This window comes from Petromyzon marinus, chromosome 41 (genome assembly GCF_048934315.1).
Source record: "Petromyzon marinus isolate PM22_M1 ecotype Great Lakes invasive population chromosome 41, UKy_Petmar_22M1.pri1.0, whole genome shotgun sequence".
Classification (NCBI taxonomy): Eukaryota; Metazoa; Chordata; class Hyperoartia; order Petromyzontiformes; family Petromyzontidae; genus Petromyzon; species Petromyzon marinus.
Genome location: NC_133707.1, coordinates 6407878 through 6423734, shown reverse-complemented (window position 1 = coordinate 6423734; position 15857 = coordinate 6407878). Strand labels below are relative to the sequence as shown.

The 15857-nt window shown below is 49.6% G+C and overlaps 1 protein-coding gene across 1 annotated transcript; it reads left to right on the top strand.

The window, feature by feature from the left end:
- Positions 1-213: 213 nt before the first annotated feature.
- On the top strand, positions 214-15636 carry HPGDS (hematopoietic prostaglandin D synthase). The gene is made up of 6 exons (XM_032969083.2): positions 214-344; positions 4427-4579; positions 8207-8299; positions 11044-11153; positions 12038-12136; positions 14702-15636. Exons 2-6 carry the CDS (start codon positions 4447-4449, stop codon positions 14864-14866), a joined length of 600 nt encoding a protein of 199 aa, XP_032824974.1. The 5' UTR covers positions 214-344; positions 4427-4446; the 3' UTR covers positions 14867-15636.
- The last annotated feature ends 221 nt before the right edge of the window (positions 15637-15857 follow it).

Sequence of the window (15857 nt, the reverse complement as noted above, 5' to 3'; positions counted from 1 at the left end):
TTACAAAATTCCGGATATTGAGGTGCGCAAATGTGGAGAGTGAGATGGCTGATTTTATGGTTGTGGGTAAATTGGAGAGAGAGGGAGGGAGGGAGAGGGCTTTCGAGAATGTGGAAAGTTTGGGGCGGAGAGGGTGGTGATAGCTGGGGAGGGGTTTGGTCTGGGGGTGGTGTGGAGGATATGGGGGGAGGGTGAACATGGAAAGTGGGCGAGGTTGTGCAATGTCAGACAGCCGAGTATAAATACCGCAGCCGCCTCCGCTTGGTAACACTCTCCACTCTCTCCCTGGGGCTCTGCAAGTTTCTGGTTAAGGCCATTTACACATCTCAGCCAAGACTCCCAAGGTAAGAACTTTCTCTTTTTTTCACAATTCCGATCGGTGCGCATTGTGAATGTTGCGCTACGTTGTGAGCTAAATCGCGCAATGACACTGCACCCGCAAGGACATGGCTATTTTTAGTTTATTTTTAGTTTATTTTTAGTTCATATTTAGTTGATTTTTAGTGCGTTGCATTCAACGTGGCCAGATCTTGCTGACTAAAAAGCACACACGAGATAAGACGTTGTAAGTTAGTTCTACCAGTTTAAATGGCCACTAATTGATCATTGAAAGGTAACGTTTTGGCACTAGTGCGATACAAAAGTCATTTACGTTTATCGCTCGTATATTAAGGGGTGGTTGAAAGGGGGAAAAAAAAACTTCCCAATTCCTCGATGGCAGCGACGATGAACGGCTTTGACTTCGATATCAGACTGCAGTCGTGATGCTCTTGCAATAAAATTCGAGCCACGTGCGTTTCGGGGTGTTTGTGAATTGTTGGCTTTCTAATTAATTACGACAGGACTGATGACGGGAATGTGTACACGCGGCACATTTTAATGAAGGGAAAAAAAATATTACAATATTTCGCTGTAAACCGGCTTTCTGCGAGGCGAGGTTTCCAATGCATTGTTGCAATCCGAGCTACCCAGCGCTAACGCCCAATTTCCAGATTTACCAGTTCTGTCTTGTTCATAATAGTTAATAATGTAAAGTCGTTGCACGCTACACGCACCTGATGATTGGCAGAGAAAGAATGCACCCACCCCCCATTGTGGCACTATAGTCCAAGGACAGAGTCTTTTTTTTTTACAGTGTCACTTTTTTTTTACCGAATTCCGCCACATTCAAGAGCGTCCCAGTAAAACGGCAAGCAACGTTTGACTAGCATTGGTCCAACATGTTTACTGGGTGAATGTGTGTGTGTACTGTGTTAAACTTCTTTCGCACCGTACGTAGCCAACCGTGCTAATGGGAAGACGACAACGCTACCACAGAGCGGTTCTAAAGAAAGTTTTCAATCGAGATTTTTTTTAAAAGTGAAACGTTCCTAGGGGCCTCCCGATATCGGACAGCACTTGCCCCAACTATCTGTTGTATTTGCGTGGAGCTGATTGATTTGGTAACCGTAGTAAGAAGGTAAAGCACCCGTGGTAGTGTGAGGTGCTACGAACTGGCGTCTAGAAAACTAAAAGTTTCGTGGTTTTTTTTGCGGCCTTTATCGGCTGCTTGTGTTCGATTGCAGCAGGGTGTGTGAGTTCAGCTCGTTCGTTCTAGGGGTTCGCTTATCGTCCGGGTGGCTGAGGACACAAAGCAGACGACGCACCCTGTAATGTCATCTCGCCACGGTGGTGAGATGTTAACGCCCTCGCCTGGTATACAGGAGGTCGTGGGTTCTATCTCGGCCCTGACGCCTGCTGTGCATTTGGAGTTTGCGGTGTCTCTCTCTCCCCGTGGTCGCGTGGATTTTTGTCCGGGTCGTCTGGTTTGTTCCCTCCACATTTAAAATCAACATCACGCGTTTCGAGTATTTGGCTTTAAAAAAAATGTCCACATGATAAGCCACTTGGTTGAGCGATCGTTTGTGTCCAGGTCACTTATGAAAAACAGCTACATAGCTCAGTGGGCCTTACATGGTAAAAAACAAAAAGTTAGTTTTAGCTTATACTAGTAGGAACCTCCTGGTTACACCAGCTCACAGGGAAGTTGTGTGTCCGTCCGTCGTGCTTCCAAAAATGGGGGTGGGTGGGGGTGGGGTGGGGAGGGTGGGGCTGGGTGGGGGAGGTTGGGGAGGATAGGGCGGGGTGGGGAGGGTGGAGAGGGTGGGGCTGGTGGGGGAGGTTGGGGCTGAGTGGGGGAGGTAGGGGCTGGGTGGGGGAGGTAGGGGCTGGGTGGGGGAGGTAGGGGCTGGGTGGGGGAGGTAGGGGCTGGGTGGGGGAGGTAGGGGCTGGGTGGGGGGAGGTTGGGGCTGAATGGGGGAGGTTGGGGCTGTATGGGGAGGTTGGGGCCGAGTGGGGTGGGTGGGGCTGGGTGAGGAGGGTGGGGTGGGGCTAGGTGGGGTGGGGAGGGGCTAGGTGGGGTGGGGAGGGGCTGGGTAGGGAGGGGCCCTTATAAAACTCAACGTTTAACCTACTCACGCCGGCTTGTGCCCGCCCTCACAGTCGGGCATATTTGCGGAATACACCACGTGGTGCCGCCGTTGACCCTGGCCATTGACCGAGCAACCCAACGTTCCTACCAGCTCCCTCCGCAGTAATGTGTTTTCTTTGCTAATTCTGTTGAAAAAAAGTCACTGTTTAAAGAAAAAAAAACACGTTCGCAGTCTCCTCTAGAATTCCGGAACCCTCTCCCAGGAGGCATCGTCAATGAATGCCACACGCAGCACGACAGTCCATGGCAGCTGTTGATTTCTTGTTTGTAGTTGGAGCGAGGGAGAGCGGAGGCGAAGTTAAATGGCCCAGTTGAGTTGTTGCTTCCAAGTTCTATATTTTTTTGTCATTGTGTGTGCAATGGCCATAGCAGGCCAACTAACAAAAGAGACAACTGATCCAACGCTGTACATTTGTATATAGATTTATTTTTTTAAAGACAAGCTAAAACGCAATAGAACCATCTACTACTTACCAACAGTTTTTAAAGACCAGTTTTTCAACTTCTGCACGTGCAAAACTAGCTTACGCATTCCTCGGTGTGTGTGTGTGAAAGGTCGGATTAGGCTGCGTCCGACACTGGTTGTGGAATAAGGGAGTATACATTTGCTGGGTTGTTTTTGATGTGTGTGGTTGTGATCCCAGCGTGGTAGTGATCCCAGTGGTGAGCGGTATCGTGCATTTAGAGCTAAGTCGACCTAGGGGAGGTCACAGGATAGACTTGCCACAGTATTCCATTGATACAATGCGTTGCCGACAATTGGTTACCATGAGTATTTGGTGCGGTATCCTTCATATGTGTAAGAAGAGCCCTTGTGTTGATCCACTGCTGGATGAAGGCCTCCCCCACACTGTGCGGATCTTGGGGGTTATTTGACTTTCGCAAAACGCGGGTGTGTAAACACTCGCAATGAGGGAGCTCCTTTGTTTCCTTGAGATACACGTGAATCCCTTTTTTTATTGTGTGTGTGTGTTTTACGAGTAGCAATACCCTCGCCGGCTTGAAACGTTCGAAGAACTGGATTGCTTGTGCGAGGTGCTCGCAGAGGTCCCTTTTTTGAGAGATCTGGACACGGGTTTCATCGGCGAGCTCCTCCTCCGGCAGGCGAGGCTGCGTTTTGGGCGCGAGGTCATATGGCCCGCATGAGCCCAGCCACCGCTTGCCTCGAAGCTCTCCTACTGCTTTTTCTTTAGGTCTTTCGGTAAAGTGACGTGGATAGGTTTTAAAAAATTATAACACGAAACTACGACGTTTCGATCGCAACACAAGCGTTCGTCATCCAGCGCTTGTGTTGCGATCGAAACGTCGTAGTTTTTTTTTAATTAAATTTTTTTGTTATTTTCTTTTGAACCTATCTACGTGGCTTTACCGAAAGGCCCAAGGAATATGAATTCCTGCAGTCACGAAAGCTTTAAGTCAAAATTTCTGCTGCTGCTTCTATTGACCGGACAGGCGAGAGCCCAAGCGGCCGCGAAGACTTCTGGAATTAATGTGTTTTTATTTATTTTAGGGGCCGTCCATAAATGACGTCACGCACCTGGGGGGGGGGGGTCAGACATTTGTGACGAGGGGGGGGAGGTGGTTTGAGAAATGTGACGTCACATCAACATGCGCAACTTTAAATAAATATAGACAACACGTTCCACTTAATTAAATAGACTTTTTTTTTATAAATGTTTTCTCCTACAACATCGGTGCAGCGCCACATTAACTACGCACTACAATGACAATAGTTTAACGCGATTTGAAGCATGTTTTTTTGGGGGGGGGGGGGGCAGAGCTTTGTGACGTCATATTTGAGGGGGGGGTCTGACTTTTTGTGACGCCGTGTGACTGGGGTGGGGGGGTAAAAAATCCTCCAAAATCGCGTGACGTCATTTATGGACGGCCCCGTACGCGGCGGATCTGGAAGCGAGGCTAACTTTGCCTTTTTGTCCATGTGGTGATTGCCCGCAGCTACCGGAGCCGACCCAAAAATGCCGACATACAAGCTGACGTACTTCAACTTGAAGGGACGTGCTGAGCTGTCCCGCTACATCTTCGCGTACGGGGACATCAAGTACGAGGACCAGCGCGTGGACCAAGCCGAGTGGGCCAAAATCAAGCCCAGTAAGCGTCCCCCCCCCCCCCCACCCCTCCCCAACATGCCCATTGACAGTCTAACACGTAGTTGTAGTGGTGGTGTAGTAGTAGTAATGGTTATAGTAATAATAGTAGTAGGTTTTCGCAACCAATATTATCCATGGCAAGGGTTTTTTTTTATTCTGAGCTTGATTCGCGTAAATAATAAACGTGTCATAATCTTGACCTTGAATCTTTCGTGACTGCAGGAATATCCATACTCTGTGGTCCTTTCGGTAAAGACGTGACTTTACCGAAAGAACCAAAGAGTATATAAACGTGCCATTATCTGGCTCTCTCCGCCTGATGTGGCCGTTGTTTGTCCAATCGCCGTGCTCGAATTGCAAATGGGTTCACTCTCCAACACGCAACCGGCGCGCTGAAGCAGTCGCCACGTGGCCCGTCTTGTGTACGCGACACCCACGCTTGCGCGTGTGTGCGTGCGCGCAAAAGCCCTTTAGCCCGCGAATGTGAAGTTTTCTCTGCAAAGACCGTTGGGGCAAGCGCGGTTAGCGAGGTAGCACCTATGAAGGCCGGCACGGCGCACGAGAGGGTGTGGGTGGACAGCACGACGCCCGACCGCCTTTGTCTCCCCAGTGGCGATGTTTTACACGCGGCAACCAGGTAGTCATTTGAGACCTGAGTTGACCCTTACGGGAGCCCCAGGACCACACACACACACACGGTATTATATTCTGGTGTGCATGCTATGGTAATATCCACCCAGCAGTTTTGAGTGTACACATCACGGCTGTAAACAATGGGCAGGTCACGTGTGGTGAGCTCAAGGGTGGGGTGCGCTCACACCTGCCTTGCATGGACAGAACAGATGACAAAGCCCAATAGAGGAGCAGCCCTCGACCTCCCTAGTGGAGTCTCCCTTCCCGGCAGTAGAGTGGCCACGATCAGGACGTTGCAGGGCTGCTCCTTTGTCACCTTTTCTGACGGCGAACTCCGGTCATCCTCGTAGCGGATTTTGGCTGACCATCGAACAAAGACGGTCACCGCATTGCGTGGCGCTTTCAGATGCGCCTCTGCTGCCATATTGGAACGCTCTTCCTGCTGATGTTAGGCAGCCACTGGAGGCTACGCACCTTTTTTAAAATCGTCATCTAGATTGAAATCTCATTTTCTTTACAACTGTTTTTTGTGTTTAGCTCGCTGTCCTTCCCTGCACCTCCTATTAGCGTGGTTGGCGATGTATGCTGCGAAAGGAGTTCATAATGCGTGCATACGCTGCCCTTTGTTAGTTAATCCACTGCTGGATCAAGCACCCTCCCACCCCTCTCGCTCCCACGCTGTGTTGGTCATTGAGGGATCGGGCTGGTTGTTTATCCATATTTTACTACACTGGTGATTGCCGGTGGCTGGCAGGTCTGGTTCGGGTATCGCTCACCACTTGGCCTTGCATCGACCCGAAGTGAAAAGTGTAAAAATTGCACCACCTCCTGGCGGACCCGGCTCCGTGTCGCCTCCTTTTGGCCTCCGTGTGGTTTCTGGCACTCGCACTAATTCTTGGAAATATAAATGATGCACTTAATTAATCAGAATTGAATGATTGTTCTTATTAGTCGTGGCTTTGCCACTGCTGGATGAAGACAATCCACACACCCCCCCCCAACCCGTGTCATCGCCATCCCTACTGGTCCTGCGATGCCACCACCCGTCACGCATTTGAGCTGACCGCACCACTCCGTCTCTCTCCGTAGTCGTTATGCTCTTGGGGGCGTTCTCTCCTCTAGCTGCCGTTTTGTCCATCGGCTTATCCTCTTCCCTTCTAACGGCAGTCTTATTTTTCACCTCCCCCCCCCCCCCCCCCAAGAACTAATACATTTCACAAATCCTTCACGGCTTCCTTATCCTGAACCAAACTCTCTGCCAATGAGCAGATCTGCCGTGCAGAAAAAAGCAAGAGACTTTTGTTCCAAACGGGGGCCCCCCTTTATTCTTGCTGTAGATAAGATTAGTTTTCATAGTATCGTGATTTAACATATGGTTACATTATGCAAGATGGCCTCCATCACTGCGCTTGTATTAACAAGCCGGAGACATCGCTCATTGCAAATAAAATTGCCCACTGTTTTTTTTTATATGCATGCACTGAGTAAAGTACCGATGTTTGCGTCAACGTAAGCAGCCACCCGTGGGATTAAACGGGCCTCTCAACTGCAATGGGTTCGTGACCTCTGCCCAGTCGCCGATCAATGACCGCACAGAATAAGAATTAAATAAACCCATCTTATGAAATATTTGGTTCTGCACTTAATTTGGCTAAATACCATCACTGATAGTGATTAACTCTCAGTTCGACCGGCAGTGCTGTCTTGGTAGCTGTTTGAGGTATGGAAGTGCTGCACCCTCGTGGTGGATGAGCGGCTGCGGGAGCGGTTCTGCAGCATCTCTCTTTAAACTCCGCGCCCTCCTCGTGCGCTTAGGGGTTGATGGACCGCTCCGTGAGGGGTCCGGATGGATTCTTTGTCTCGTCACGTGATGCCGACAGCACAACCAGGATAACAATTTGGGCACGAAGACGACGAGTTAAAACGAGACGGTTATCTATGGGGCCCTTTTTTGCCGCTATCGAGATGGTGAAAACAAGGACAGGCACTGACCCTTTCCGGCAGTACCACCTACGGGAGGTGTTAAAAGATGTTCAAACCACCAAATGGACACCTACTTGCAAGTCATCAAGTCTGCATTAACCACACGTGTTTGTGGCAAAACATTAAAACAAACATGCTATGATGATGATGCTGATGAGCAATGCATTGTCCTCGGAACCGATGGCCTTCACCAGAGATGGCCTCCGTTACGGACTTGTCTCGCCACCAGTGTTAGACCCAGAGACCAACGCCAAAAGGTGATGGGCAAAAATGGCAATGCAAATATCAAAGCATTCGTAGGTCGGGTCGAGCCATTGTAACTGTGCAGAACATGTGGGTGGGGGGGGGGGGCCTTTTGGCGCCCTCTGGTCTAGCACTGTTTTGAGACTAGGCATAAAAGAAAGCTGTCTCTGGTGTGCACCAATCAGTTTCTAAGACAATGCCACATATATTATCAGAGTGTTAAATGTTGCATTCTGACCACAAGTGTTGTGGTTAATGCAGACATGATTCCTTGTAAAAGGTTTCAGCTTGGTGTTTTAACATCTTAACACGGCTGTTTTGTTGCCAGAAAAAAATAGGAAAAATCTATTCCCATGGGTGCGGGTGGGGGGGGGGGGTCCGTGAATGAGCTTTTCTCTGTAAGTATGCGTGCAGAACGTTGCACTAAGAAGGCTCGGACAATCGTCCACATTCATGAGAAGAGCGGAACCCGATCCAGACCAATTCACTGATCCGAATGAACTCGGCGACCCATGGGTCATATGAGTGACATATGACCCATGACCTTTGACTTGAGTCGACTGACGCGCAACAACATGTGACCTTGCTAATCACGTGCAGGTTTGAAGCCAAGCAATGTCTTGAGAGTTCGTTGATGCAAACCAGTTTTACAGAACGGGCGGCACCCACGCCACCTGCTTGTACGTTTTTTTATAACCATGCATCGTTACGTTTTAATAACCGGTGCATCTCTCTGCTTCCCTCCACCTCCTTGCTATTCTCTCCACAGCCCTGCCCTTCAAGCAGGTGCCTGTGCTGGAGGTGGACGGCAAGATCATCAGCCAGAGTTTTGCCATCGCTCGTTTCCTGGCCCGGGAGGCAGGTGAGGTGTTGCAACTGGGCACGGGGGGGTGGGGGGGGGAGACACGGGCGTGTAGCGGCCACACGGGCGTTGCGGTGTGCACGCCGGGCAGCCGAGAGCTGGGCTTCCCCGGTCATACTTCAACATTCCACACTGTTGAGGGCTGTCCTCGCGAATTCGTCCATCAGCATTATCGTCATCGGTCGGTCGTGACCACTCCACCGTCGGATGAAGGCCTCCCAAAGCCGCCGCCACAATCCGCACGGCCGATTTTAGCGCGGTTTAACATACACACTCACATCTTTCGGTCCCGTAATTCAACAATCCACCCAGCGCATGTACACCAGATGATCTCCCCTGGTGGCCGACCTCTTGCACTTCTTTGCTCTCCAGCTGCCGCTCCAACTTATCCTCGCCTACCGGCCATCATCCCTGCCCAGGCCCAATTGTTTTAACAATCAAAACCGTGTGTACTGAATAGGCCCTTTGTTCTCTGATTGGCGCTCAAGTGCAGTAATGCCGTATGGTATTTGCAAGGCATGAAATATAAACGGATGATACATTTTGCTCTGACTGAGCAGAACATGCTCTGGCCACTAGGAGGCAGTCATGGAGTATTGTGGCGCTTGCTGAAACTGCAACCTTTTCCCGTGGTGGATTCTGAATAATGAAAACAACATTTGAGCAGACAAGGGTTCGATTTGTTTATTTAAGCAGGAGAAAACTCCAGATCGGTTTCGGCTTTCTGAGTCTCATCGGCAGGGTGTGTGGCCTTGTTTCACAAAATGCTAACGGGTTGTCTGCCAACAGAGGTGTTGCAGACAGAGCTGCCGCCCAGGACCTCGCGAACCCGCCGCGTGAGCGATTCTTTTGAGGAAATTCTGGATTTGGGTCTTCCCCTAGGTTTGCTCGGCCTAAACTTCGCGATGGAGGGGGGGTCCCTCCTTTCTGCCTCCCAGGCTGACCTGAGCGCGAATCTGTGAGGGGGCGTCTGAGATTCTACGAGCGCAGAGGACAGGATAGTTTTTTTTTTGTATCAAAGTTTCACCGATGTGTTTTTATAAAGATAGCCGGAGAGCTGGGCTATCCGATTAGTTAAATAATTACCCTGTCTGTTATCGATTGGATTACTAAACTAATCGGATAACGCTGAAAATGTTGTCAAGGTTTTAGCCTCTGTTATTGCTCGTGTGATGGGCGATGCTTGGTTAAGTCGTCAGCATTCTTGGTAAACTAAAATTTTTTTTAACATTTAGAAAATTACTTGATTACTAAAGCATAATAAGCTGTGTCACGCTTGAAGTCGGGGGGGGCGCGGGGGGGGGTGGTCCTGCCTTTTGGGAGGCCGGCAGTGCGGTGGCCACATCCTCGTGGTTCAATAAAGCAGAGTGCTGGTCTGTAAACTACAAATTATTACTCGATTTCAAGATCACGATGCCACCACCGTGGCCAAAGCCGTTGAAGCCGCCCACCGCGGCCCCCTCGCCCAACGCCGCTCGAACCCTCCTCCGCCAGGTCCCGCAGCTGCTGCTGCTGCGCCGTTGAGATGCGCAGCGACCTCTGTGGTCTCTCCCCCCCCCCCCCCCCCCCCCCCCCCCCCCCGGCAGTGTCTCCTCTTCCCATTCATCGCCGGACTCGTTTAACTCTTTTTTTTTTTTAAATCTTGATTTGAAGTTTCGTGACTGCAGGAATCCATACTCTTTGGTTCTTTTCGGTTAAAGTCACGTAGGTAGAAAATATAATGGATCACGACGTTTTGATCGCCGCACAAGCAGTCGTCCTCAGGTGGGATGGGGAAACAGGCTGCTGAAACGTGACCTTGCATATTTCCGTCCCTGTTTGTACAGCCAACGCACGCACATTGTGATAAGCTCGGGCCTGCTTCCTGGTCCTTAATAGCTCATCGCTAATGACGGAAGAGAGGAAAAAAAAAAACCCTTCAATCGACAACATTCATTCTGATTTAGAAATAAATGCTTTCTTTAATTAGACTGCGGAATAAAGGCACACACCGCCGATGTAGCGGGTCAATGCTGGGCTTTTTCGTTTTGAAAACTTTAATAACGAAAGTGGCTGTGGTTTTTTTCCTTTCTCCTCCTCCTCTGGTTTGCTTGGCAAAATAAACTTGTTGACATTGCACACCCGGGAAGTGCATTTCGGTATTGCTTGACGCTCGTTGGAATACAAATAATGACGGAGCAACGAATGGGAGCAATTACGTGGAATGCTGCTAGCCACAACGTTTTTCAACTTCTTTCATAAAACATCCACCAATCAAGAATAATTTCAATTCGTAGTCGCATCTAAATGCAACCAGCATCTTGACATCCAGGAACGGTGTCAGGTGGCAGTCATCATCCTTACTTTATTTATTTTTGCCAGGAGGATTTGGACACTACTCGGTGCACACTGTACCCAGTAAACGTGCAAGGTTGGCCAATCGTTGAACCCACGTTGACCCAATCTTCCACGTTTACTGGGATTTTTTGTACAGTCAATCTTACCCATTGAATGTTTCCCGACGTTGCTGCTGATGTTCATGTGGCAGCGGTGTTCATCGGCAAAAGCTGCACCCTAAAACGCAACAAAATATGGGCATGAGACATTATTTATTTCGATAGGTCATGGCTTGACATTCGCAGCCCGACCCCATAAAAAAAACACGCGCATTACGGAATTCACCTTCCCCGACCGCTGCGAGTACCGGCGGTGAATGCTCGGCGCGCATCGTTGGCGAACCTCTGCCTTGCGACGGATGGGTGCAGGGGTCGCCGGCAAGACGAGTCTGGAGCAGGCCCAGGCTGACATGTTGGTGGACACCATCTTCGAACCCGTCGTGCTCATCCCCTGGCGTGAACAGGACGAGGCTGTCAAGGTGATTGCCCCTGTGTGTGTGTGTGTGTGTTCACGTGTGTGTGTGGGGGGGGAGTGGTAGTGTTGCGGTTAGCACCGCTGCGCTACGAACCCGGCAACCCGAGTTCGATTCCCGCTCGCGGCCAACACCAGTGACGATTATCCGAACCGAATCCTGGGCTTCCCCTGGGTAGACTCCTGCCGGCGAGCCTTCGACACTTCACATGGCCTCAAAGTGCACCTAGCCTGGCACCAAGTGCGCCTAGCTCATGTTGACATCACCGCCACTTAGTGGTAAATTGTTGTTGTGGTTGTGTGTGTTTGTGTGGAATGTGGTTGTGTAGTGGTTAGCATGCTGCGCTACGCACCTGGTGATTCGGGTTCGATTCCCGCTCACGTCCACCAACACCACTGACAATTATCTGAACAAGTCCTCGGCCTCCTCTCGATCGAGCTGGGCATGGTGCTGGCCACCCACCCCCTCGTGTGCCGTGCCAGCCTTCATAAGTGTTTGAAAAGTCTGAGGCTATAGGGGGGGATCTTTACATATGTGTGCTGGACTACCGTGTGGTTTTGTAACGTTACCCTGGTGGTGGTGGTGTTGATGCCATTGTTGCTTTTACAAAAATGTAAGCGTCCCTCTCACCGATGGTTTCGTCCACTTTAGTAATAACAATTCCCCCTACTCGGCAACACAATTGCGGCAACGATTGTGAAAGTCTCCATTGAGTTTTAAGACTTTTTTTCAGGATGCTTGAGCAATTCCATTAATGGGGGTGTGTTTGGCTGTATGATGGATTAACCCACCAGGCATACGAGTGGAGGGGAGCAGTGAGTGATACTCTTCACTTCCATATCTGAAGTAAACGCTGCGTTTTTGCTTTTCCCCATCGTCATTGTCTGCAGAAGGAGAAAATTGCGAAACTGTTCAAAGACACCGTGCCTGGGTGGCTGGCCAACCTCGAAGCGTACCTGGGCGACAGCACCTGGTTTGTTGGAGATTCGGTGAGTCCCCGCCATCGTTGGCTTTTCTGAGACCACTTGTCATTCTAATCGGACTAAATTTTTAATATTCCCACCGAAGCTCGGTGGTGCTATAAAGCAACGTGTAAACAACTAGCAAGAATAATGTAATTTATTATTCGGGACATTCTTGATGAGTTTCAGGAGTGTCTTGCATCGCGGGGGTTTGGCCAATTCATTACCGAGTTTTTTTTTTTTGCGTCTGGGAAGACTCTAGAATACTGAGAGAAGCCACACTCATTACGAGGAGATGAGCACCAAAAGGTACGCACAGATGGGTTCACCAACCCACTTGCTGTCGAGCAATACCTTGGCCACCTTGCAGCGAAATATCAGGTTTTGGGGAGTTTTCACGTCGACTTTATCACGTCAGCTGCTCGCTTGAAAGGTCTGGATTGGAGGAATGTGCCAACTTGCGAGTCCGTGAATACCTTCCGGAAGCTGGAATACAAAGCAAGGCTTAATGGACGGTGGATTGATGCCACACGCTGTTACCCCTCTTCTGCTGGCATGTCCGAGGCAAGCCAGGGTGGTGGCCTTCTGGTACAGGTGGCTTACCGCTGGCTATTACCCAAAAGCAGAGTTGGAAACCGAACAGTGATGCGGTGGCCTCGCAAGACATTCAAATCTGGCTCTGATCCAATCTGGGCCTGGGGCACGGTTTGTCATTTTTCCATATTTTTTTAAGTTTTGGTTAGATTGGTGGGAAAACATGATGACATTAACCCCCCCCCCCCCCCCAACTGGTCTTGCACCTGATAGGCCCACAGGGATGACATCACCTTTACGCCCTCTATTTAAGACCGACACAGGAGGACTTCTGGCTATCGCCTGATGAGGCTGGTTGTAATCGGCAGTGAAACGCTGTACTCTGATTGTAAATGTTGTGCGTTTACTCTCCAACACGCCGGTGTGCTGAAGTAGTCACTAATTGGCACGTTTCGTTTACGTGACAAACCTTACTCATTGGTTGTGGTGTGTGGTGGCGGGTTCAACGACACATTTATATTGACGTGATCTCGCCCAAAAAAACCTTGATGGACAATATTGGCCGCAAAAGCCTACGTGTTTAACTTGGTAATTTATGTTGTGCTGACGTCAACAAGTCCATCGCGTGTTCCGACCAACAAACAAAACAACAACAATAACAACAAACAAAACAACAACAACCTGGCAACGTCTTGACCCACCCCAGGGCTGGCTCGACACGGTTCCCACGCGCGACGCAGTTGTACAGCGGGGGGGGGGGGGGGGAAATGTTGTTTCATGGGAAGGCGCCTGATATACGATTGAGCCATGCAAAGACAAACTGTCGTCTGAGGAAGGGGGTCCCAGAAATGCATGCTTGGGGCTACCAATGCTGCCACCCCGGGAGGAAAGCGCCGTGTTGACGCGTGCCAGAAGCGATGCGGAGACGACGATGATGAGGAGGAGGAGGAGTTATTGACGTGATCAATGGATGAATGTCGGGATGGGGTAGGGGTTTAGTTGGTGGCCCATTTCGTTGAGAGACCCCTGTTCACAGAAGCCCCGTCCGTCGTCAACGGGGGTTTATTTTTATTTTTAACGCGCACACAAAGCACACGGTGCTGGAGGGGGCGGGGGAAGAAGGGTGGTCGTGCGTGCTCGTTCTCTAAAAGCGACGTGTAACGATGACGCAGTGACGCGGTATTTCTACGGCGCTTTACAGCTTCCCAGTGGTAATGCGGAAGTAGAGTAAACGAATTTGGCCGACCCCGCTACCCCCTTTGTGGGTGTACGTTAACATAACGATGTGGATTCTTGTTCTCTATCTCTCTCGTGGACATCCAATTTGGTAGCTCTCGATTTTGGCTGTAAAACACGAGGCTCGCTCTGTTATTCGCTTGCACTTCACGTGCATGATTTTATTATGAGCTCTGCAGAACTCATTGTGTCCTCGGCGGTTAATTTCAACGGAGCGGTTTTGTGTCCCGTGCTGTTTGTTTGTATGCCAGGAGCGGCATTACGCGTGTGCTTATTAGCAGCTGCCGCTTTCTCTGCCGACTGATACGTGGCATTGACATTGATTTTATTCGTACTCATTTAATCCTCGTCATAGCCCAGGCAAAAATGTTATAACTTGCAGGTATCTCGTATAGCAAAAGTTACCGTGTCTTCATCATCATCATCATCTTTAGTCACGATCGATCCACTGCTGGATGAATGCCTGCCCAAGCCGTCGCCATCTCTCGCGATCCTTCGATGCAACAATCCACCTCGCAACGCTATTCATTTTTTTAATATTAAACATTTTCATTCCACATCCTCCCACACATCCTGACGTTCCGGACAGTGTTACCAGGGGCATCGACGGTGTCGGGCCCAACCGGTCTCATTGGAGCAGGCGGAGTTCGGGGGGACTTTATTTGGGGGAGGTTGACCAGGTCATTGCCGTTCGGGGCTCGGGTATTTAAGACTGGTCTAAGATTCAGGAATGGTGTAATTTTTGTTTCATTGTCGTACGCTGTTGCGATTTTTTTTTTTTACTTGACGGTGGCGTTTCTCGCGTTTCCGCCGTGCGCACAGGTGACCTGGGCCGACTTCCAGTGGCACATCGCCAGCGTGGTGCTGGACACGCTGATGCCCGGCTTCCTGAAGGGGTACAGCAAGCTCGAAGCCCTGCGAGACCGCGTGGGCGCCCTGCCCAAAATCGCGGCCTACCTGAAGGCTCGTCCCGTAACCCCCATGTGAGAGTGCTCCTTTTCAAAAACAAACAAACAAACAAGAATAAAAAAACGCCACTACAACAAAACTCTCGCGGATTTCCGTCGTAAAATTTACCTCATTTCGTCCTGACCCCTACTCAGTGCAGCAGGTCCACCTGATACGTTTTTTTTACGGATATATTTGTTCTCCTACTCTGCATCATGAGGCAGGCCACACGCGCACACAAATGAAAATTGTTGGATGCACCGTATTCCGATCTGTGTCTCCCCAGGAAGGGAAGGTGCGGCCCTCAATTTGTAGCCAGTGTCAATTTGCAAATCTGGTCACACCACAGACACATCACCTCCCAGATTACAATACGAAGCCTCAACTTTTTGCTTGTACAGGGAAGGGGGTGGGGGATGAAGTGAAAATCTGGTTTACTGGAAATAAAATGTGCATTACATAACAAAGCGAGATGCTCAATAGTTGGCCATAAAATGTTTTGAAAAACATGCTTTTACAAATTTGCAGGGTTACTTCGTATGTTTAGTGATCTTTTTTGAGCAATTCACATTTGCCACCACTTTGGACAAGCCAACTGAAATGCAGTGTCGGATTGTGCGCGCGTGGGGTTTGCAACCTGAAAGGCCGTGTGTTTAAGGGAGAAGGCTCTCAAAAAATTCATGCTATGGGTATGGTTTGTGATGGGTGTGGTTGTAAAATGACCAATTGGTGAAGCTGGTGTTTTGGCATCTGTTTAAACTTATGCTGTAATTTCTGTTTAGTGACTTTAATAAAATTATTTGAATACATTTGTAAGGATCTGGCATTGTTTTGTGCTTTTCATTATTTTAGCGTATGGCGGGAATGTTTTTCAGTTTCATTTATTTGGTAAAGCCCTGTGAGCCATTCGTTTCTTGAATCGGGTGCAACCGCAACAAACAAATGAGAGAACCTCTTAAAGTCACTTTGTACAAACATAAAATCCAAGAAGAGATGGCAAAACATTGCAGAAACAGCACCGTACACCGAC

Excerpts from the sequence above, each read along its gene's own strand:
- HPGDS (XM_032969083.2), top strand. The coding sequence starts at position 4,447 with ATGCCGACATACAAGCTGACGTACTTCAACTTGAAGGGACGTGCTGAG. Across the intron at positions 8,300-11,043 it reads TTTCCTGGCCCGGGAGGCAG|GGGTCGCCGGCAAGACGAGT; the intron begins GTGAGGTGTTGC and ends GGATGGGTGCAG. Across the intron at positions 11,154-12,037 it reads AACAGGACGAGGCTGTCAAG|AAGGAGAAAATTGCGAAACT; the intron begins GTGATTGCCCCT and ends CATTGTCTGCAG.